Here is a 24,605-nt window from a genome sequence, read left to right on the forward strand (position 1 = left end):
GATGTACTCAGTGGATTGGAAATAGTACATTTTCCCCCTGCTATCCAACAGTTTCCCTACTGTTATGTTACTGGAGTTGGAATAGTAATTATTACCCCCCTCTATCCAACACTTTCCCTACTGTTGCATTCACTGGAGTTGGAAAAGTAAATTCAATTCCTCCACTATCCAACACTTATCCCACTGTTGCACTCAGTGGAGTATGAATAGTATTTTTTTCCCCTCCGCTATCCAACACTTTCCCTACTGTTGCTCTTTCTGGAGTGGGAATAGTACTTTTTACCCGTCCGCCCTCCAAGACTTTCCCTACTGTTGCACTCACTGGAGTTGGAATAGTACATTTAATTCCTCCGCTATACAACACTTTCGCTACTTTTGCATTCACTGAAATGAGAATAGTTATTTTGACCCCTTTGCTATCAAACACTTTCCCTACTGTTGCACTGATAGTATTGTGAAATGTAAGTTTAAATATTTTTCCAAAAGTTTAGTGTTTCAATTTATTATAGATTTTTGTTTTTTAATATTTTAAATCATTAATATCTATCTTTATTTTTTATATTATTTTAAACTTTTAAAATAAATTAAAAATAATAGTTTATTGTTTTAAAGTAAATATATATGCATACATTATTATGTTTGTGTGTTTTTTTATTAAGTTTATTTGTTTATTTAATTCAAATGTATATTACATTTGTTTTATTGTGTTAATATTATATTTAATATTTAATATATCTTATTTTATTTTATATTGATATGAAATTTGATATTTTATACATCTCTAATTTTTTTACATCAATATTTTTTTGCTAATTGTTTTGTACTTACCTCTTTACGTATAGGAGTCGATATTTTTGTTGTCTATGTTTTTTAGTCGATATTTTTTACATCGATGTTGTGTCAGTAACCATCCACGAAACAATTATATGTTACCAATCCTATCCCTATGTCTGATTGCCCCAACAAGAGGATTTTTTGTTACTACCAACTGTTTCCATTTTCTCTGAAGGAAATCTCGAATCTGTAGAAACTTAAAAAATTCAGTTTTAGGGAGAAAATATTTTTCAGCCAGTGCTGAAAATGGGAATACCATCTTTATTGTGAAAATCCCCTAGCATCCTTATTCTTTTTTGTTTCCATCTAGCCATTGTAGTAGCCCAAAAGAAAGTGGGTAATAAAGTAGATGCAGCAGTTGGTGTATAATAACAAAATGTAGCACACACAGAGAGAAAAAGTGCAGTGAAGCACCACCCTTGGAGTAGTAAGGAGTAGCAGGGGCTGGCATTTTACCCTGGGGGGCTGTATGATTACCGAGGTCATAAGCCTTTACGCACCACTGCCCCATGCATTTTTACAAATTACAAAGAGTATACGTCCAAAGGGGGTTTAATTTGTTGTAAATTCAGCATGATCACACATAGCTCATGAAATCTTGGCGCATCGAGAACGATCATAGCCTAGAATACCGAGACCATTCACGTTCCGAGATGGTGTAAACATACAGGGATCGGCACACGGTTCCCATTGAACATAGAGATAAAAAACGTTTTCATTATCTGCATCAACATTTCCCACATAGTAAATCCAGTTGGGCAGATAACAATGTGGACACAGTGAAGAGTGGGTTACTATAGAGGGGCCAATTCCGATCCTGGTTGGAAAACCCTCCGTCCGGCTCGGACCCGGAGGGATTTCCGACCGACTCGTGCTCCGGGGCTCCGAGCGCCTGAGTATGATGCAAGTATGCGCTTACGGACACGGGTCGCTCTGAGCCCCATTGACGTCAATGGGAGCCTGTTGTACGATGCATACATAGACTCACATTGACCAAAAAGGTACATTGCGGAAAAGGGTGCTCTCTGTTGTGGGTACGCATCAGTGCCACCCTCACCGTACATGTATGTGTAGGGGGACCCTTGGGTCCCCCTGTGATCGACTCGTAAGGCTACGGGTGAAGGGGGGTCAGCGCTGACCCCCAAAGTCCACTTCCCGGAGTGTGTTGGAGGCTCTGACTCGATCCGGCTGTCCGAATCATGCATCGTACCGGCTCGGTCGGAAATCGCCTCCATTGCACAGCACGGTTTGCTTACGGATGAGATGTACGGAGCGGTTCAGACCCAGAAATGAGTTGGTCGGCGATTTCACATTTCTTGCATCGTACTTGCTCGCTCATACAGCTGTACGAGTCGCTCGGGAAACACGCCTACGGCTCGTACTTTTTCCACACCGACCGCGTTCGGAGCCCTTCAGAGCGAAATCGGAATCGGCCCCAAAATTTTTAACTAGGGCTTCAAAATGTTTTTATCTGGTTTTTTGTATTTGTTCTCCCAGAGTGTGACTACAGGGGGTCTCCTCCTCTTACTCGCCAGTTTAAGCAAGGCTTATTTAAAACTTGGTGAGTTGAGTCATTTCATGTCCTTGGACGGAGGAGGGGAAAGAGAGAGTACGGGTCATCTTGCCCGAGCAAAGTACGTTCCGGATGACCATATTATATGGTTAAGCATGTGTGATACGTCTGATTATGGACAAGTCAAAACATAACATTTGCATGCCGTTGCATCTGCATGCTGAGGTGGCACATGCCTCTGTGGAGGTCTGAATGAGAAAATACTCATTAAAAATAGTGCAGGTCGGTTGGATGGAGTAAGACTAGTTGGTCTTTGCAACCACTGCCCATGTATGACTGACCCCAAATTTTTTCATCTTCTCTCTAACCACAGATTATCTGGCGTGAGTTACTGAACAGGTCCCTATCTCTGAGAACAACTTGTTCCGGAGTCCATAAATACGGGGTACTGAGGGACTGATTAAAAATCTGGGATCAGGAAGGTCCTGATGAATGCTGTGGTGACCTGAAATTGTAAGCACAATTTAAATGGCTGACACACGTCGACAACCTGGCAGTAAGGAGGGGTGAAGGAACTCCTAATACTTACCTGTCACCACCATCCTTCACGTTTTTAATCCTAGTCAGTGGAACTAGGAATAAATTACTTATAAAAGATACCACTGAACTAGTTTTAATCTTAACTGCTCCTTTTCTTTCGGTTATCCCAGGATTTATAACTTATATCATTATTTTTATATGTTTGTATATCTCTCAGCTTCTGAACTAAATATTATTTGGTAGATAAATGGAGCCTCCGCCACCTGGCTAATGCCTTCACCAGTAAGTAATATCTGCGTATTCTGCAAGAGGCAGGCATAATAGTAAAATGCAAAAGTAAAGACTGCCCAGCCTCCCCGCTTTCGGGGTAGATGAAAAAAATGTCATGGCCCTATAAGGTTTCCTCTGACCCCACATAAATCTGTTGCATATCAACTGCAAGTTCTGGAGCTGAGTGCGGCTGAGTTCTAATGGTACTGATCTAAAATAATAAAGCACCTTAGGTAGTATCTTCATTTTAAGCAATTGCACCTTCCTACCAGCAAAAGATGAAGGCATTCAATCCTATCCAGCTGTTTTTAATCCCAGCTAACATAGAACCCCAATTAGCCTCTACCAGGTCATTCAGGCATGCTCTAATTTTAATACCGATGTATGTAACTTCACCCATGACCCTAAGGCCACCAGTACAAGCTTGATTGGTACAAATAATGTGAATCTTAGTTGTATTTCATTTATATCTGGATATTTGCCGAAATACAAAAGCCAGTCACTCTATCTCCAGGATAGCAATAGATGGATCGGGAGTTACAATGGCAACATCGTCCACATAGGCCAACACCTGGTAACTTTCCTGCCAATATTGGACGGATTTGATGATCACACTATCCTCCAACATAGTTAGAAAATGGGTTGATGAATAGAGCAAATAGTAAAGGGGAGCTGGGGCATCCCTACCTCATCCCCCTAGAGATAGTAACTGGCTCTGATTCTAAGCTCTACAAAAGGGGGTGGTGATGGACGGAGCATCTGAACAATCAAACACTCACACCCAGTCAAAAGATCTGGGTTTGATCCATCACCGTTCTTTAGCCCACTCTGCCACCCCAGTTCAGACATGGCTATATGCAAATCAGTCTGACCCCGTGCCTCATGGGAACAGTCCAGCCCGAACTGCCAAGCCATGCCTTCCCTGGACCGGAAAGAAGCTTCCGAGGACCGGTTTCTGGCATTACAGCCGTCTTCAGCCCGGCTTGCTTGAATCCAGTGGCAAAGTGAGCAAGGGACTCACGTCTCAGCATACCCTGCCACACTTATGGCGGCCAAAGCGGTACAAAAGGGGGTGGTGATGGACGGAGCATATGAACCAATCAAACAGTCACACCCAGTCAAAAGATCTGGGTTTGATCCATCACCGTTCTTTAGCCCACTCTGCCACCCCAGTTCAGACATGGCTATATGCAAATCAGTCTGACCCTGTGCCTCATGGGAACAGTCCAGCCCGAACTGCCAAGCCATGCCTTCCCTGGACCGGAAACAAGCTTCCGAGGACCGGTTTCTGGCATTACAGCCGTCTTCAGCCCGGCTTGCTTGAATCCAGTGGCAAAGTGAGCAAGGGACTCACGTCTGAGCATACCCTGCCACACTTATGGTGGCCAAAGCGGTACAAAAGGGGGTGGTGATGGACGGAGCATCTGAACCAATCAAACACTCACACCGAGTCAAAAGATCTGAGTTTGATCCATCACCGTTCTTTAGCCCACTCTGCCACCCCAGTTCAGACATGGCTATATGCAAATCAGTCTGACCCTGTGCCTCATGGGAACAGTCCAGCCCGAATTGCCAAGCCATGCCTTCCCTGGACTGGAAACAAGCTTAAGAGGACCGGTTTCTGGCATTACAGCCGTCTTCAGCCCGGCTTGCTTGAATCCAGTGGCAAAGTGAGCAAGGGACTCACGTCTGAGCATACCCTGCCAAACTTAGGGCGGCCAAAAGCGGTACAAAAGGGGGTGGTGATGGACGGAGCATCTGAACCAATCAAACACTCACACCCAGTCAAAAGATCTGGGTTTGATCCATCACCGTTCTTTAGCCCACTCTGCCACCCCAGTTCAGACATGGCTATATGCAAATCAGTCTGACCTGACCTTTTGACTGGGTGTGAGTGTTTGATTGGTTCAGATGCTCCGTCCATCACCACCCCCTTTTGTACCGCTTTTGGCCGCCATAAGTTTGGCAGGGTATGCTCAGACGTGAGTCCCTTGCTCACTTTGCCACTGGATTCAAGCAAGCCGGGCTGAAGACAGCTGTAATGCCAGAAACCGGTCCTCGGAAGCTTGTTTCCGGTCCAGGGAAGGCATGGCTTGGCAGTTCGGGCTGGACTGTTCCCATGAGGCTCAGGGTCGGACTGATTTGCATATAGCCATGTCTGAACTGGGGTGGCAGAGTGGGCTAAAGAATGGTGATGGATCAAACTCAGATCTTTTTTGTGTTGCAATTTTTTATTAGAAATTTTCAGATAAAAGTACAGACACAAAAAATAAAGCAGGATAATATCTTTGACAAGTAAATTAATACAAATGAGAAAAGGTATTACACGAAGTATAATAAATATGAGGACATAAAAATATCGTATATTCCATAATCTTAAATACAATAATAGTGAGAAAATAGCAAAATAAGTACATAATAGAAGAAGAATAAACAAAAGGAAACAAAAGGAAAAAGGAAGAAAGTGAATAAAAGGAAAAGGAAGAGAAAAAGAAAAAGAGAAAAAAAAAGAAGAAAAAGAGAGAAAAAAAAAAAAGATCTTTTGACTGGGTGTGAGTGTTTGATTGGTTCAGATGCTCCGTACATCACCACCCCCTTTTGTACTGCTTCTGATTCTAAGCTCATCATGCAAATTTGAGCTATAGGGAGGGGTTCCATACATAGCCCTTATGGATTTAATAAAACCTATTCCAAACTCAAGCCATCGAATAACCATCCACAAGAACTCCCAAGAGACCCGGTTCAATGCCTTTTCGGTGTCCAATAATACCTGCCCCATCGTAGCATGGTGTACATTAGCCTGGTGAAATAAAGTCACTACCCTACTCATATGATTAGCAGTGCCTCTTCCTTTATTAAAGCCATACTTTCAGATCGAAACCAGTGGGGTGGCCACCATCAACCTTGTCTTTAAAATATGAGCACCCACACAAAACAACTGTTCTAAATATACAATACTTTAGCTTCCCCAATACAATAGTATGCAACCCAGGAATAGTCCTCTCGTATCCTATGCTGCAAACTATCGTACTTTCTTTAGACAAAATAATTTTATAAACATTTACCTCATCCCCCATCCTCATCTCCCTTGTGCCTGCCCTCACCAACCTCTATAACTCAATACTGCCTGGAGAATCAGTGCCTAACACACATGGAAAAGGTGCAAAAAGCTCTGCTGAAAAAGCCCAGTGCAGACCCTAATGTCATTGATAAAAAGAACAATTTCACTCCTACCATTTCTTCCCAGAATTACTGAACACATAGTAAATCAACAACTGTTTAACCATGTAGAAAGTCATAATATTCTGAACCCACTGCAACCCAGTTTTACTCTCTGTTCAGTAAGTATTCTCTCATCAGCTATTGACATTATTGGCTTGCTGAACACAGAAAGAGAAGTGCCATAATCCTCCTATATCTCACAGCATCATTGACACAGTGTTTAATATAATCCTACTGAACTTTCATGACAACATCTGAGTGTCAGGTTCTGTACTATGTACTAGAGTGGCTTAAGTCTTTTTTACATCGTAGTTCTTAGGCTGTCTCATCCTATCGTTCCTCTTTCTAAGATAACTGCTGATGTGTGCGTCCGATCGTAGCCTGAGCCAGTCTAGTTCAGCATCTATGTCTCTCTTCTTCATTCCCTTGTACAATAATTTTCTGATAGATACATCTGCCATGTGGATTCCTCACCATGTGAATATCCCCCTTGCGTCAGCAACGTTCGGAAATTTTCTTCGTAGCACGCCGACGTGGACGACGTCACAGAAGTACGACCTCACGCGTGACTCCGCCTGACGTCACCGACTCCTTATTAGGCCCACGCCGGCGTAATGACGTCAGTTCCCTTTTTTCCGCGTCTTCGACGCTAACGGTTTTCGGGATCTTCTGCGATACTTAGTATCTGACTATTATTTAATCATTACTGTTTCTCCTTTGCGACTTATTTCTTCATCAAGGATGTCGTCGAGGACGACAGGATTTAAACAATGCGGATCTTGTGCCCGCATGATGTCAATCACCGACCCACATAGCGATTGTTTGTGGTGTCTGGGTTCAGACCACGACGTTAAGAACTGTCGATCTTGTTTTAAGATGAACCCAAAGGCGCTTTGAGAGCGTGAAGCAAAACTACTTCTCGCGAAGGTAAAGGGAAGAGATGCTGGGAGATCTTCGAGGTCGACGTCGAGACGCTCGAAGTCAAGGCAAATGTCTCGATCGAAGTCGAGGTCGGCGTCGAGGTCCAGAGCGGGGTCGAGATCCAGAGCAAGGTCGAGGTCCAGAGAGAGATCTAGATCTGTATCCAAGTCGGCTTCGGGTCACGCTTCGAGCTCCTCGAGGAAAAAGCACAAGAGGAGGAAGCACAGCTCGAGACATCATTCAGGGAAGGAATCTTCTGATTCGAAGAAGAAGTCTCGCAAACACCATAAGGACTTCGTTTCTCCTTCTCCTGCTCAGTCATTCGGAGGTTCACCGACTCCGGAACCGGAACCGGATCCGGTATCTTTACATTCTTCAGAACATGAGGAGGAAGAAGAGGTGATTCCTCAGACTCCGGCTCCGATGGAGACTCCTGTGGACCCGGAAGGTCAGAATGAACCTGTGTCGGAACGACCTCCTTTAGAGCATCTGGTGGGTTCGTACCCTCCCTTTCCTGGTCCTGGTCAGGACCCCTCACATTTTCTCAATGCGATGTTTTGAGTATATTCCAGGGCGATGTACCCCGCTGGAGCACCTGTTGGTCCCATGGGTCCATTATCATACAATTTGGGCATTCCTCAGTCGTACGCCCCAGCTCCATTTATGCCTTTTATGCCGGAGCCTCTTACACCTTGGCTCGGTACGGCACCGCCGAGGTCTTCGACTCCGCATGCGGCTTCGCCGACTTCGGATCGACCTCGTAGTTTGGATCGAGGTTCCACACCTGTCCGTGAGTCTCGTCCTCCTGCTGCCCCGGCTCCTCGCTCGACGTCGAATCCGGCTCCGTCGGAGTCGTTACCGAATCCGTCGACTTCGATTCGAATAGAGTGGTCGAGACGAAGGGCTCAGCGTCTTCTGGAAGAAAAGGGAGATGAAGATTCAGATGTGGAAGAGGGTGAGCTTCTTGATCATGATGATGACTTTGAAGACCTACGTGATGCTAGTGGTCTGGAGCTCTCTCCTGAGTGGGGTTCACCTTCAGCTTCTGATGCTCCTTCTAGGGACGTGGCGCCATATCACGTCGTTATTAGGAAGGCTGCAGATCTTCTCAACTTGAAACTGCCCACGGTTGAGTACAAGCCCAACATCCTTACTGAAGTTTTGCACTCTCCCTCTTCTATTGTTGAACCTACACTGCCGTTCACTGATGCCTTAACGGATCCAATAAAAGAGATTTGGAAGAGACCGTTGTCTGCTCCTGCGGTTTCGAGATCTATTGCAAGACGCTATAGGGTGGCTCCTGATGACCCTGCGTTCCTCTCTTCGCACCCCTTTCCAGAAAGTCTTGTGGTGCAGGCGGCATGTTCTAACAGGGCTGCAGGTTCTTTCCCTCAAGTACCAGCGGACAAAGAATCAAAAAAGTTGGATCAGTCTGCAAAGAAGACTTTCTCTTCAGGGAGCATGGCTCTTAAATCAGCTAATGCTACTTGCCTTTTAGGAAGGTATGTCCATGCATTGATGGATTCTGTGAAGCAGTTATCACCTAAGCTTCCTGAGGAGGATAGAAAGAACTTTAATGAGGTGGTCTCAGACACTCAGGCTGCTGCACGCATGGTTATTCAGAGTGGCATGGACACAGTTGATTCTGTTGCCAGGATTATGGGCTCTTCTATTGCAACCAGGAGGGCCGCGTGGTTAAAATCCTCTGATTTCTCTGCGGATGTGCAATCTACGTTGCTGGACTTACCTTTTGAAGGGACTGGCCTTTTTGGTAAAAAGGCGGATGTCGCCTTGGAAAGGTTTAAAGATAGCCATGCTACTGCAAGATCTTTGGGTCTCCAGATGAGAGGGTCGACAACTAGAAAGTTTAGAGGCTTTGGTAGATCCTCTTTTCGTCCCTTCAGACAAGGTCAACAACAACAGCAGCAACAGCAGAACCATCTATATAAGTCCTATAGAGGTAGACAGAAGGGTCGTGGACGTGGGCGTCAAGTCTCCTCTTCCTCCACTTCCTCCAATAATACCCAACCCCCACCCGCATCAGCAAAGCAGCCCTAGATCCACCATTCTGGATCATGTGGGGCCAGTAGGGGGTCGGCTTATTCATTTTCTACGAGATTGGGAAACGGTTACATCAGATCTTTGGGTTCTCAATCTCGTAGAGAATGGGTATGCACTTCCTTTTCAGGAGTTCCCTCCCAATTACCCTCCTTGCCAAGGTTATTGTTCAGAGGACCACCTGCTGCTCCTGCAGGAAGAAGTCCTGGCTCTGTTCCGAAAGGGTGCAATAGAGGTGGTTCCAGAGCAGGAGAGTGGTCAAGGGTGCTACTCCCGGTATTTCTTGATTCCCAAGAAGGATGGCAGGCTTCGGCCAATCCTGGATCTCAGGATTTTGAACCTCTTTCTCAAACAGGAGAAGTTCAAAATGCTCACCCTTGCTCAGGTTCTTCAAGCGCTGATGGAAGAAGACTGGATGGTGTCGATCGACTTGCAGGATGCGTATTTTCACATCCCCATTCTGTAGTCGCACAGGAAGTATCTCCGTTTTACGGTGGGATCGCAGCACTACCAGTTTGCGGTCCTTCCGTTTGGACTTACTACTGCGCCTCGAGTTTTCACCAAGGTGATGGCAGTGGTGGCTGCGCATCTCAGGAGATCGGGGATTCCTGTGTTCCCCTATCTGGACGACTGGCTGATCAAAGCAGAGTCGTCAGAGAGAGTGCTCCATCATCTGCAAGAGACAACCCAGTTGTTGTACATGTTGGGTTTTTCGATAAATGTACCCAAGTCTCACCTGGTGCCCTCCCAGCGCAACCTGTTCATAGGTGCGGTACTGGACACTACTGTATGTCGTGCATTCCCTCCACCTCAAAGGATTCGCGACATACAGGAAATGATTCCTTTATTTTTCAATGGAGCGGTTGTTCCAGTCCTGAAGGTCCTTCGTCTGCTCGGTCTGATGGCTTCTTGCATTCTGTTGGTCAGTCATGCACGCTGGCATATGAGGGCTCTCCAGTGGTGCCTCCGCAGGCAGTGGTATCAACACAATGGAGATCTCAGGGAGTCAGTAAGGATCTCCAGAGAAGCTGCAGCGGATCTGTCTTGGTGGGGCGTGGAAGGCAATCTGTCTCAAGGAAAGCCTTTTCAACTGCCTCCATCAGTGGCCACAGTGATAACGGATGCATCCACTCTCGGGTGGGGTGCTCATCTGGGGGACCTGGAGGTCAAGGGCGTTTGGTCTCCAGAAGAAAGGTTGCTTCACATCAACCTTCTAGAATTGCGGGCGATACGTTTGGCGCTCAAGGCCTTCCTCCCTTCCCTTCGCCGTCGGTCGGTTCAAGTCCTGACGGACAACACGACCGCGATGTGGTACATCAACAAGCAGGGAGGAGTAGGGTCACAGTGTCTCTGCAGAGAGGCTCTGCGTCTCTGGTCCTGGGTTCAGGACCATCAGATTTGTCTGATGGCAAATCACTTGGCCGGGGTTCTGAACGTTCGTGCAGACAGTCTCAGTCGGCAGCTCTCTGCCGACCACGAGTGGAGGCTTCACCCGGAGGTGGTTCACGACATCTTTCAGATGTGGGGGGCTCCTCGGGTGGACCTATTTGCCACTCGCGTGAATGCTCACTGCCCGTCATTCTGCAGTCTCCAGTATCCGTTGCAAGGAGCCTTGGGGGACGCGTTTCAGTTGAGTTGGGGAAATCAACTCCTTTACGCGTTTCCTCCCATACCCTTGATTCCTCGGGTTCTGAGGAAGATTCGCCAAGACCGGGCCCAAGTCATATTGATCGCCCCGGATTGGCCAAGAAGGGTGTGGTACACAGACCTTCTCCACCTCTCCTCTCACCCGCCGCTCCGTCTCCCTCACAGGGCAGACCTCCTCTCTCAGATGGAGGGGCAGGTTCTACACCCCCACCTCCAGACATTACACCTTCATGCCTGGAGATTGAACGGTGCAACTTGAGTTCTTTTTCTCTCCCTCACGATGTGGTGGATGTCATTCTTTCTGCCAGGCGCGACTCCACTAAGTCCATTTATTCCTAGAGGTGGTCTAAATTTGTTTCTTGGTGCAGGGAGAGGGATGTTGACCCTTTGAAGGCTCATTTATCTGATATTTTACAATTTGCTCTTTCTCTGGCGCAGCAAGGTTTTGCTGTGGCCACGGTCAAGGGGTATCTTTCGGCCTTATCGGCGTTTCTCTGTTTACCGGATCAGCCCTCTCTTTTTAAATCTCCGGTGGTTTTAAGGTTCTTGAGGGGTCTAACGAATATGTTCCCTCCTACTCCTTTTGTTGTTCCTCATTGGGATTTGAATCTTGTGCTGACCTTCTTAATGGGTTCTCCCTTCGAACCCTTGCACAAGTGTCCATTGAGGCTTCTTTCTTTTAAAACGATCTTCCTCGTTGCAATCACCTCGGCAAGGAGAGTAAGTGAGCTTCAGGCTCTTAGTTCCAAGCCCCCATTCCTGACCATTCATGCTGAAAGGATGGTTCTCAGGACCAGGGCTGCTTTTCTGCCTAAGGTGGTTACTCCCTTCCATCTTGGACAGTTCATTACCCTTCCTACCTTCTATCCTCCCCCTCACCCTTCTAAGGAGGAAGAGAGACTGCACCGTCTGGACCCTAAGAGGGCGGTGTCTTTCTATCTGGACAGGACTAAAGACTTCCGGGTGGACGACCAGCTGTTTGTTGGTTTTGCTGGCTGTCGGAAGGGCAGAGCGGTGCACAAGCGCACACTTTCCAGGTGGATAATCCTGTGCATCAAGATCTGCTACTCCCTTGCGGGTAAGGACCCTCCTGAGGGTATTAGAGCACATTCAACTAGAGCAAAGTCTGCAACATCTGCTTTGTCTAGAGGTGTACCTGTTGAGGACATTTGCAGAGCCGCGACTTGGGCCTCCCTGCACACTTTCGCGAAGCACTACTGCTTGGATACCGAGGTGAGGAGGGACTGCCACTTCGCGCGCTCTGTTCTCCAAGATTTCCTGGTGTAGCGGAGTGGACACCCTCCTCCGGGAGTGGGGACTGCTGTGGGACTCTATTCACAAGGTGAGGAATCCACACGGCAGATGTATCTATCAGAAGAACAAGTTACTTATCTTCGGTAACGCTTTTTCTGGTAGATACAATATCTGCTGTGGATTCCTCACATGCCCACCCGCCTCCCAGTTGTCCACTCTGCTATACCTGGTCTTTCTGTATATATGGATTATGCTATTGCTTTGATTTTGTTTTATATGTACTGTGTACATTGTATATTTGCATATTTGCTATCGTTGGTCCGTCCGTGTGCCTCGAAGGCACGGAAAAAAGGGCGGAACTGACGTCATCACGCCGGCGTGGGCCTAATAAGGAGTCGGTGACGTCAGGCGGAGTCACGCGCGAGGTCGTACTCCTGTGACGTCGTCCACGTCGGCGTGCTACGAAGAAAATTTCCAAACGTTGCTGACGCAAGGGGGATATTCACAAGGTGAGGAATCCACAGGCAGATATTGTATCTACCAGAAAAAAAGCGTTACCGAAGGTAAGTAACTTGTTCTTCACTAAAATGTTTACACTTATACGAATGATACCTGACCTATTCTAAACTATAGCTGCCAACTGTCCTGTTGTTGCCTGGACAGTCCCGGCAAGTTGGAGACTTCCCCGGGTAATTTACTATCCTGGGACAGTCCTCGCAATTGTACTTCCAACCATGCTAAGTATCTTGCAGGAAATTGTGATGAGATGCAGTTGAACTGGAGAATGTTTCCAACTCCGCTACTTTGGCCCTAAGTTTGAAATGCCTGTCTCAATTACCTGCAATTCCCTCTTTATTGAGTAGGCCCTTTCATCTACACTATGATAAGTGGGTGGAGTTAAATGATTCTAAATATGTGGGTTGGGTGGAGTGGACAGAACTGTGGGGATATCTGTGTTGTAAAGATTCAAGTAAGTAATTGATAGCTGTGCTGCAAAGTGCCTCTGGAATTGTTTTTTCAAATGTTGGCAACTTTTCTAAGGAAAGATTGACATTCACTCTTTTTTAAAAATCAAAGTTTAAAAACGGTGTGCATTCAGTCGCCCACTGGATGGAACATAATTTTCTCTGCCTTAACTCGTGTAAAACAGAGATCCTTATGTTTGGCAGTACCACCACTGGTCTACCGGATAGTGGCCCAAAGAACCCAATCATCCTCCCATTCCAGCACCCTCTGCATCGTTTTTGTCTGTCAACTTATTTCAATACAAATATCGATAAATTTTCCTCTTGCTTTTCATTTATGCGCTTCATCAAAAAGATTATTCCAACCAATTCTGCCTAAATATTTTATGAAAGCTGTAATTCAAGAACTTATATTATCTAGGCTTGACTACTGCAATTCTCTTTATGAAGGCCTACATGTGATGCGAAACTCCAACTAACACAAGATGTGGCTGCTCTCTTCATTCATATTTTAAACATGGTCACCCTGCATTGCCTCTCAATACAAAAATACTGATAGTTTAATGCTCTGTGACTATGCTACAAAGCACTGTATGCTTCCTGGCCTTTACATCTGAGCTCAAATTTCAGTAGGGCGAAACCTGTTATTTTATTTATTTATTTATTAATTAAGCTTTTAAAGCGCGACAGCTACCCGAAAGGGTTTCCCGGCACTGAGATAATGCAACTAGCAGAAGATAGAGAGAGGCCACTCAGTTATTGATCAAAAAGCCAGGTCTTGACGGCCTTGCGAAAGCGAATGTAGCAGTCCTCTGAGCGAATATCATAAGGGAGGGAGTTCCATAGCTTGGGCCCCAAATAGGCGAAGGATCTTCCGCCCATTCGGGAAAGTATGAACTTAGGAACAGTAAAAAAGATTTAGGAGGAGGAACGAAGGGAACGGGCAGGAGAATAAAAATTCACCAAGGTTTGCAAGTAACTAGAAGCCAACTTTCTCCTGATCTTATGCATGTAACTGAGCGCCTTGAACTTCACTCGACTGTCCACCCTCAGCCAGTGAAGGTCACGAAGTTGACTCGATATATGATCAGTTCTGCGACAGCCACTGAGAAGGCGTGCCGCGGCATTCTGCACAAATTGGAGGCGTGGAATGACTGCCTTGGTAGCCCCCAGGTAGAGTATGTTGCCATAATCCAACCGAGAGGTGACCAAGGCATTCACCACAGATCTCTGGGTGTCACTGGGCAGCATCCATAAGATCTTTTTCAGCCAGTGCATGATGGTAAAGCAGGTAGACGAGACCTTGTTGGCCTGACAATGCATTGTCAGACCCCTGTCGATAATCACTCCCAGATTACGCACATGCTCCGCCGGTAAAGGAAGCGGGCCTAACTCTGCTGGCCAATGCCTGGAGGTACAGATGTCTGGCTTGTGCCCGAGGATAAGGACTTCCGTCTTCCCTCCATTCAGCTTGAGAAGATTTTTATTCATCCACTTGGCGATTTCCCCAAGTCCAGACTGAAGGAGGGAGGTAAAGGCCTTGTCAGATTTAGTAAGGGAAAAGACAACTTGTGAATCGTCGGCATACGTGAACAAAGTAAGTACGACGCTGTCTGCGATGTGGGCCAGAGGGGTAACATAAAGATTGAAAAGTAAGGGACTAAGAATAGAGCCCTGAGGAACACCGTGAGGTTGGGAGTAGATATTAGAGGTAGATTTGTGAGAGAAAATTTGAAAGGTGCGATCGGAAAGGAAGAAAGCCAGCCAGTCAAGGGCTAGACCTTCAATGCCCATGATGGATAAGGATTCGAGGAGGATTTTGTGCGAGACAGTGTCGAACGCCGCGCTGAGGTCAATTAATATCAGCGCGGCCGTTTCACCTCTGTCTATCAGGGACCAAAGGTTTTCCGTGACGCCAAGAAGCATCGTTTCCGTGGAGAAACCCGGGCGGAATCCTGACTGCGAAGGATGCAATAAATTGTTGGTAGTAACAAACTGAGTCAAATGGTGGTGAATATGTCGCTCTAGAACCTTAGAAAAGGCAGGCAACAAAGAAATAGGGTGATCATTGGAAAGGACCTCAGGGTCTGCAGTAGGCTTTTTCAGCAGCGGCATAACCATTGCATGCTTCCAACTGGCAGGAAACAGTAGCGGTCTTGAGGGAGAGATTCAAAGTGGTGCAAATCGCAGAGAGCTGGGGGGGATCCAGTGACCGGAGTACAGAAATGGGCAAACGGTCAGTAGGTGAACCAGATTTTACTATGCACAGGATTTCATAGAGAGCATCAGGCTGTAGATCGGGCCAGGTAAGTAACGGACCCGAGGTAGAAGCCAAGCAGCGGTTGGCACCCATTACATTTGTGAGAGGAGCCGGATGGTTATTACAGCTGCTTTGTGTGGAAATATCATGGTGGATCTTGTCGACTTTGCTAGTAAAAAACTGGCGATTTCATAACACCTACTGCTAGACAAAGGGGGAGTTTTCGCTGTAGTAAGGGAACCGGCAAGATTTTTGACCAGTCTGAACAGAACTTTCGATTTATCGATAGCGTCTGTTATGGTTTTGGTAACAAAATTGGCCCTGGTTGAGGCACAAGCTTTATGATAGCTTTTTAGGGCATTTTTATAAGCGAGTGCAGCCGGCAGAGAATAATCCCTATGCCAAATGCGTTCGAGCTTTTTGCAGTAGGACTTGTCCACTTTTAGCGCCTCAGTGTACCAAGGGGCTAGAGTTTTATGGGATGCGTCCTTCTTGAAAGAGGCGGGAAGGCAGATATCAATGGCATTTTGAAGCCAAGAATTCGTCAATATAGCTGCTGTTTCGGCGTCAGCTGACGCAAGTAGTTCTGCGGGAAGGTGAGTGGCAAGCACGTTATTCAAAGAGGTAATGTCCAATTTTTTCCATTCCCTCCTGCTAGCAACATGGGTACTTCTGTGCTGATGTGAGACGTCCGTGGGAGTGACCGTGAAGCTAACTTGGTAGTGGTCAGACCAAAGGACGGGCAAGGTAGGAGGACAGTGTAAATGCGACAGATTAGAAAAAATTGGGTCTAAGAGGTGACCACCTTTATGCGTCGGGCCGTGATTGTGTAATTTGATGTTCATTGCTTTGAGGTCAGCAATCAGGGCTCTGGCCGTGGTGTTACCACGGTCATCCAAATGAATGTTAAAATCGCCCACGACCAATAGAGTACTGGAATTTGTAAGGATGGAGGCAATAAGTTCAGACAGATTGGTAACCCAGGCGTTAGCAGGGCCAGGAGGGCGATAAATTAACAGGCCTGTAATGTGGTTTTAGGATGGAGGGCGAGTTTGAAGAACGCAGCTTCACAGTTGTTTAGGGTGATGTGATCAAATTGGCATTGATACATATCTTTAAAAATAATGGCAATGCCACCACCAACTTTCGCGACCCTGTCACACCTGACAATAGCATAATTGGAAGGAAGTGCTTCCGCAATGTCGGGTCCAGAGCCACCGTGAAGCCATGATTCAGTGACAAAAAGAGCATCAGGTTGCTCCTCATTTAGGAGATCAAAAATCTCACCCCTGTGCTTAGGCACAGAGCGACAATTCAAGCTGAGAAAGTAGAATGAGGTTTTGGGAAGGAGCGACGTTTGAGGCGTGCAACTACGACACAGCTGAGGGGCTTCCAGGGAAAGGGAGCAGCATAAACAAGACTGGGGAAGTTTGCTAAACAGGTCGAAAATGGAGCAGTCGGCGTTGTAAAGGAGTCTGTGTGCTCGCAATTGATCTGCCCTGTAAGTGAGTCTCTGAGGTGGATTAGAAATTAGGCCAGGGGATGTGGACCCTGGGCCCGGTTGGGCGCGGACGGGCGCAGACGGGCACGCCTTTGGCGCGCCGTCTGCGCGCCCGCTGCACCTGCCCGCTGCGGGGACGGGAAATACCCGCCATAAATGCAGAAATAGGGCGGGCGGATGAAACAACTGGTCCGCAACCCGCCGCCTCACACAAGATGGTGGCTTACCCTTTCAGCATCCCGTGTCAGCTCCTAATCGGCTGCGGGGAAGGCTGTCGGGATCAGGGTAAGTAGACAGTCTCCAAGACAGTGTGCAACACAATAAAAGAAATGTAAAACAACTTTGTGCAAAAACGCAATAGCAGCAGTTTACTCAATAAGCAGCGAGATCAATGGCCTAAGTGCCCCGGCTTTCCGCCTCAGGGCAAACTAGTGGCAAATCAGGGAGGAACAGGAAATTGCGTCAATAAGTACCGGAGAAGGCGGGCGGATAAAACAACTGGTCCGCAACCCGGCGCCTCACACAAGATGGTGGCTTACCCTTTCAGCATCCCGCGTCAGCTCCTAATTGGCTGCGGGGAATGCTGTCAGGATCAGGGTAAGTAGACAGTCTCCAAGACAGTGTGCAACACAATAAAAGAAATGTAAAACAACTTTGTGCAAAAACGCAATAGCAGCAGTTTACTCAATAAGCAGCGAGATTAATGGCCTAAGTGCCCCGGCTTTCCGCCTCAGGGCAAACTAGTGGCAAATCAGGGAGGAACAGGAAATTGCGGCAATAAGTACCGGAAAGGGCGGGCGGATGAAACAACTGGTCTGCAGCCCGGCGCCTCACACAAAATGGCGGCTTACCCTTTCAGCATCCCGTGTCAGCTCCTAATCGGCTGCGGGGAAGGCTGTCGGGATCAGGGTAAGTAGACAGTCTCCAAGACAGTGTGCAACACAATAAAAGAAATTTAAAACAACTTTGTGCAAAAACGCAATAGCAGCAGTATTTTGTAGGTGCCTCAGGGCAAACTAGTGGCAAATCACTAGGACTCTTCGTTCCAGTTCTGCCTTCCTCCTGAAATGTTCCCAAGTTTAGATGACTTTGTCCCAGCTGTAGCTCTTTCCCTTCATGTTAACTGTCACTGCTAATGATTGAAACCCACTCCTACTCCTGTTCAGTCGTTGCTCTACCAACTTTAATATTAAGTTCAGGAAACTGTTAAAACACAAATATTCACTTCCTAATTAGAGCTCCTCCTCACTTCATCCCAATCAGTGCTAGTACACCCTTTCCCTGGCTACTTGTTATTTTTACAAATGCCTCAATCAATTAATGAAACCTATCCTCAGAAACATTTTATTTAAAAAAAAGAAATTGATGGTAAAGTACGAGGAATGGATTTCAATGTAATGATGAAATTTGCATTGTAAAGTCCAAGGGCCTGATTTAGAATTTGCTGGTAGTGCAACATTCTGCAATTACTGGGCGAAGAGCTGAGGTTACAGTTGAATCTACTCGCTTACATTCCTCGTCTGTTCATAACTTGGATTCTGCTTCTGTTTTTAACCATTCTGAGCTATATTTTTAAGACTCAAAACTCAGACCAGCAGATTTTACATATATGCCCACAGCTAGTTCTTAGTGGCCATATGCAACTGAAGCAGGTGCCTATTTATAGTTTCCTGTAAATATTCACTACAGAGACAAAGTGGTCATTACAGATACACAGTCTCTCGCTCCAAATGATGCCCTAGAATAGATAAGCACCCTCATGATTTAACATGTGCAAATGCGAGCACAAAGTAAGGAGCAGTACCTGTGAATACATCTAGTCTATTTCATTTTAAAAATGCATGCATCTTGCACTGGTTAACCTGTTCTTACTGGTAGCTGGCTGTAAACTGTCTCAGCTTCACTCATTGTCTCCAGAATCTTATCCCCGACCTCATTGTCTTACCCTCCCACATGCCAGCTTCTATTTCCTTTTCATTCTCATCCTCCTTAGACCTCAGGATTTAGGGGCCTGCCCGTGGACTTAAGGACTCACCTTCTTGGGATGGGTGACCTCTTGGCTCCCTGACCCTCTGGTGTTCTGTCCTCTTACAGGCCGCCTGACAGGCAAGCTATTGTTACAAACACCATGAACTGAGATCCATTGTGATTGCTCACAGGCACTCCAGAGACCCTTAATAACCCTGTCTAGGATCAGGCCCTGGTGATAAACTCCCCACCAGCTCTTTACATTTCTTCTCATTTTTTGCAGCTTCTTGCAAGATAGTTGGAAAACAATATTGTCAGGACATGTTGTGTAAGATACTTTTTTCATACTCCTTGGTGCCATTGGATGGTCAAATGTATTTATTGCAAGCTGTTCTGCTAGAGATCTACAACTACCCTAAATAATGTAGAAAACTCCAAGATGCATTATTCAATTATTTAGCCCTTCACTCCTTTGAAACATACTAATTTGTATAATGTCTATTTGCTCTAGTGGAGGAACTGTGACATCAGAGGAAAAAGACAAAGATGAAAATCCATTGCTCTATCTTTCTTCCTCTATGATCAAAGTGTACAGCTTTGGCCAGCTATCCCGCCTGCTTCAGCTTGCCAAGGACAAGCAATTAAAGGAAACTCAAGCTTGTCTTGAAGGTGGGTTTATTTTTCCTTCAGAGGGTTAATATAGAAAAGTAATTTGTGTATACATCACAGATATCACAGTTAAACAGTCTTGTGCAAACACTTTTTAAAGTTAGGCTCATTGTTGTTTGTATTATTAGAGCTTTCTGATAAATAATTTTATTGTTACATAACATTGATTACAATGATTGCTATCATTGTATTGACTATGCAGGCTATTGTTGTCTTGAATGATTGCCCTCTGAGGAAGGACATCAGCTGGGTAATTTTAAACATTTGCTTTGCCTCACTACCCTACTCCATCTTCCTCGAACCAATGAATGTTCTCTTATGCGCCATTAAAACCCAAGTCCCATTGTTATTCCGTTGTACAAATCAGAGCTTGTTACTTAGTCCTTTTAATTTTCTCTTCATAACAATGTAGTCTCTTGTTACTTGCCCAGAATCATTGGGTCCCAGCCCCATTACATTGAAGGCCGCTGCCATTACACAAGTCTCGAAACCTGTGTGTTAAGGTAACTAGCCTGCGGTATTGGTGGCCTAGTCTTCGTTTCTGCAGCCTGCAGTATTGGTCAGGTGAGTGATGATTGGCCTTCTGAGTGTTGGAGCTAAGAGCTGTCCATCTAGAACTTAAATCTTTCTTCCCTCTGTTCAGGGTGTGTACTTTTCTTGTTTATGTGGATAATGCAACCACAATATATTTTCTGAGCAAGCAGGTGGAACGCACTCAAGACCATTGTCCCTGAATGCCTGAACCATTTGGAAATGGCTATGGGGAAGCAAATCTGCATCTGGTGTATGCGGAATAACTATAATCCTACTAGATGGCAAGAGGAGGTGGTTCTTCCATATCTTTTATATGTCGTAAGGTCTGCACTTTTTATTTTTACATCTATAAAGTTACACCTTGCAGCGATTAGTGCATATAGTAAATGTCCTTCACAAACCTCTTTTTTTCAATACCAATGGTGCAGCATTGACTAAAGGGTATCAAAAAGCTTTTTTCTCCTTTTTGGATCCCTTCTATGCCATGAGAATTAAATATTGTGCCTAAAAAGTTGATGTGTTCGCCTTTTGAACCCATACACAAGGTGATTCAGCAACATTAAGAAACAATGCTAGGTTTCTGCTCTGCTTGTACAGCCTACCTGCTAGCATTGCCCTGCATTCCCTTTATTTTTCTGTTTTCAAAATAGGTTTGTGAGTGATATTTCTAGTCAATTTAGGTGTAGTAACTATTATCCTATATTTGGAGCTATTCCATAAACGTTTTGCTGCACAGTCAATGAGGTTTTATGCTTCTCCACTATTAGATCTTTCATAGGCTCACATGCTTGAATCATCCCCGTTGTCGTAGTGGAAGTCCCACGGTATACTTATAAAAGAAGTAGATAGTACTACCTTAGGCTAAAATGCAATGAACAATCACTGCAATAGGCTATCCATTTTCTTTTGTAAAAAAGAACCAAACTTAACTAGCAGCCAATCAGGAGACGCGCCCTCTAGAACAACCCCAAGAGAGGCTAGGTTCCTCAGATTTTCTACTGCACGTTGTGTGAACAGGAGTCTCCCTGAGCTCTGCTCATTTTCTTCTTTAATTTTCCAGATTTCTTCTGTATCTACTGTATCTACCCTCAACATAAGGTAAAAGACTGCAAGATTTGTAGGACTTTTTCAACCAAAACCCTTTAGGGCGGAGAGGGTAGGTTGTTGAATTGGCTTCAGAGACTGAAAAGTAAATCTGATGTCGTCTCTGAGGATGACGAGAGCTCGCCTCACAAGCTTCTCAGGAAACATCTAAAAGGAAAGAAAGATCTCATGAATCTCTTGAAATGTCCAAGAAAAAGGCTTCTAAAAAGTCTCGCCAGGAAGAAACAGGCACCTTACAAAAAGGAAAGCATTCATTTCTAACTGAGGAGAAAAGCCATCTTCATAACCATGAAAAACAATCTTCAGAACCATCCATGAAGATTACAGTCTCTAGGAAGCTTATATCGTCGACAGCATTATCTATTGGCCCCCGGTTGACATAAAAATCACCATCTGAACACGTTTCACCTACCTCGTCGTTGAAGATCTCGTTGTCGAAAACTACATATAAAGTTCCACAGAAGGAGCAAAGACTGTAACAAACGCTCTGTATCATGCACTTGCCTCTACAAATAGTCGCGGAACATAGTGATGTGAGGAATCGATACTGCACACTTTCCCGTAGGTAAAACTCAAATTGATTCCTACTAATAGGTACACAGTCCCTTCATATTTATTTGCTTTACTTGCTCTAGTAACATATCACCTCCAAATCCAACTCTTCAAATATGTTTTTAAATAATAACATAAAAATCCACAAAAAGGGGATTTAAACTATTTCCATGTATATAAACATCAAGAAACAAACAATTCTATACAATTAACTTCTCAATCCTTCCTACCCATTCTTTGAAATGAAAGGTTGCTACATAATTTTAAGCAATTCCAAATGGGGTAATCCAATACACACACAAGGTGAAAAGTCAACCCTCGCAATCAGTTCAAGTTATGTGTATCCACTTTCTTTATTGATGCTATTATTCCGCCGGACTCCTCTATTCTCTGTGATCGATGCGTTTTGGCCCTTTCATTAGGGCCTCATCAGGACATGGGTACAGGGAAAACACCTACAAAATAACAGTATTATCAAAACACAATACATAGCTGTCCCCTATAACTCTAAAGAATAATGTGCCTAATGAGTAAGAAACTCCCAAGTGCAAAAAAATCCACAACATGACTAAAAACAGCGTGCCATAGATCCAGTGATTCAGGCTAATGTTATCAACACCACCCTGATCAGATTTCTAAAGAAAGTGCACAGAAAAAGAGTTTGTCCACACCAGTTTTAAAGTTAGAGTGCACGCAAGAAGAAGACTATGAAAACTCTTGTGTCTAATGTACACATGGAGTCAACTTAGGTCATGCAGCACAGGCCAAAAAAGGAAACAAGATTCAATAATCACTACTAATAGGACTTTCAAGTTGTCACCACTGAAGATCTGTGTAAAAGGAAACAACTTACAAACGCTTCCACACACTCGGGCATTAAATCGCAGTGGCAGGCAGGGCAGGCACCAATAAATACCTGTAAAAAGGAACACATTCGGTGTATCTCCACCCGTTCTCTACATTGAACGGAGCTTGAAAAAAATGCTCCCCTGTTATGGACGGCAAAGTCCATGGGGCTTGCTGAAATAAAGAATTAAAAAAGGGGTTAGATGTGTGTTTATGTTATTTAAAAACGTATTTTTTAGTTGGATTTGGAAGTGATATGTGACTAGAGCAATTAAAGCAAATAAATATGAGGGGTCTGTGTACCTATGAGTAGGAATCAATTTAAGGTTGTTCCATGTGTATTGCCCAGATGTGGGAGGAGGATTAGGGCAAACCCATGGTTGTGTAAATTTTCCACAAATAGTAGCAGCCACAGATTATTGTGATGAATGTATTCTGGCATTGCCAAAAAAGAAAACTACTGCGTTTTGGCGTGGCATCTCCTTGATCACGGATAGGAAAGAAATGTTACCAGCACATCTTTAAACAAAACATGAAAGCAAATGACAACATAGAAAACAGACTATTCCTACTGAGGGAATTATAAAACTAGTGAGTGTTTCAGCCATCTTGGAAGGTACTCAAAAAGCATTGCTATAAATACAAATCATCCCACATTGCCATATTTTATCATATTACTTAACATAACGAATTTACAATTACAAACATAGTTGCATTTATCAATATTAAAATGAATCTGTGACCATATAGATATTATAAATAATTTGCCAAAAGTACACTAGTAAATCCGAGTTTTGAAAAGTAGTGACATCTCACATGTAGGTACATGCATATTAAGCCAAATTGCTTCTGACGCAATTGCGCCCCAGTAGGCAAGTATTTATTTAATGTAATGTACCTCATTATACAAACTAATGTAACTTACTTCAGTTAATGTGCTGTAGTACTTGTGGTCACAAGTCGACTGATTCAAATAAGAAAGCATGCATAGAAATGAAAGTGGGAAACGGAGAAAAGTGAAAAAGTGGAAAGTAAAAGTTAGAACAGGAGAAGGGCAAGAGAATTATGGTAGATATTCAATAGATAAATCAATTATGCCTAAGTAGGCGGCGGAAACCTAATGTAAATATGCAGTACATTACATATTCACTGACCTGTAGGAATCCTGCCTATTTCATGTTGAATAACTAAAACTTAGACTCAACCTGTGACGTTAATATAGGGATCTATGCTGTTCATTATTATATAAGCTAAAGCACTGAATAGTACCACATTCCTGCAAGGGGACATACGTCCCAGCCCAATGGTGGCGTCTACACTCACTATATGTACAGATCTTCACGTGTAATCTCTCAGCAGGTCCTATGTAAAGAATAGAAAAAAACAACAAAAAATACTTGTTAAAAACCTAGTTACAATTAAACGCTGCAAAATATTTCACAGAAGGCAAATTCATATAGTTCTGTGGAACATAAATGGTATATTACATATAAAAGAAAAGAAAAGAAAACATTGTGAGGCAAGATGCTTAGAGGGAATGAAAGGAAGAGGAAAGGAAGCAAAATGGAGTGATGGAAGGTATGGAAGGGAAACGTATTACTGACATACTCACATTAGTGAAAAAAACATATTACTGAAAGCCCAACATTACTGAAAAAAGACCTAAAGTCCCTGCTGAAAATTTCTACATAACAAGCACAGTTATTCCCCTAAATGGCTAGACGTTTCTTTATCAGAGTTCAGACCCTGGGGTCCAGCTCTAGTTTGTATCTTCACTCCAGTTGACTGAGTGTTCGTATTTTATCACCCGCCTGATGGATTTAGGGATATGATCAATAACAGAAGCGAAGAAGGTTTCTATTACTTTTATGGGCCTCCTCAAAGTGTCAGGCTACTGTTTGTCTTTGATTTGGATTGCCCGCATATGTTCCAAAGTATGTTTACTAG

General features: G+C 44.6%; 1 protein-coding gene across 1 annotated transcript in view; it reads left to right on the forward strand.

The window, feature by feature from the left end:
- ODAD2 (outer dynein arm docking complex subunit 2) overlaps positions 1 to 24,605 on the forward strand; it is a 1,353,572-nt gene that overhangs the window by 123,471 nt on the left and 1,205,496 nt on the right. Inside the window, exon 3 of the mRNA XM_078663397.1 lies at positions 19,465 to 19,622. Within this exon, the coding sequence (XP_078519523.1) occupies positions 19,465 to 19,622 (158 nt within the window). The remainder of the gene's footprint in view (positions 1 to 19,464; positions 19,623 to 24,605) is intronic.

This window comes from Lissotriton helveticus, chromosome 10 (assembly GCF_964261635.1).
Source record: "Lissotriton helveticus chromosome 10, aLisHel1.1, whole genome shotgun sequence".
In the NCBI taxonomy this organism is placed as follows: Eukaryota; Metazoa; Chordata; class Amphibia; order Caudata; family Salamandridae; genus Lissotriton; species Lissotriton helveticus.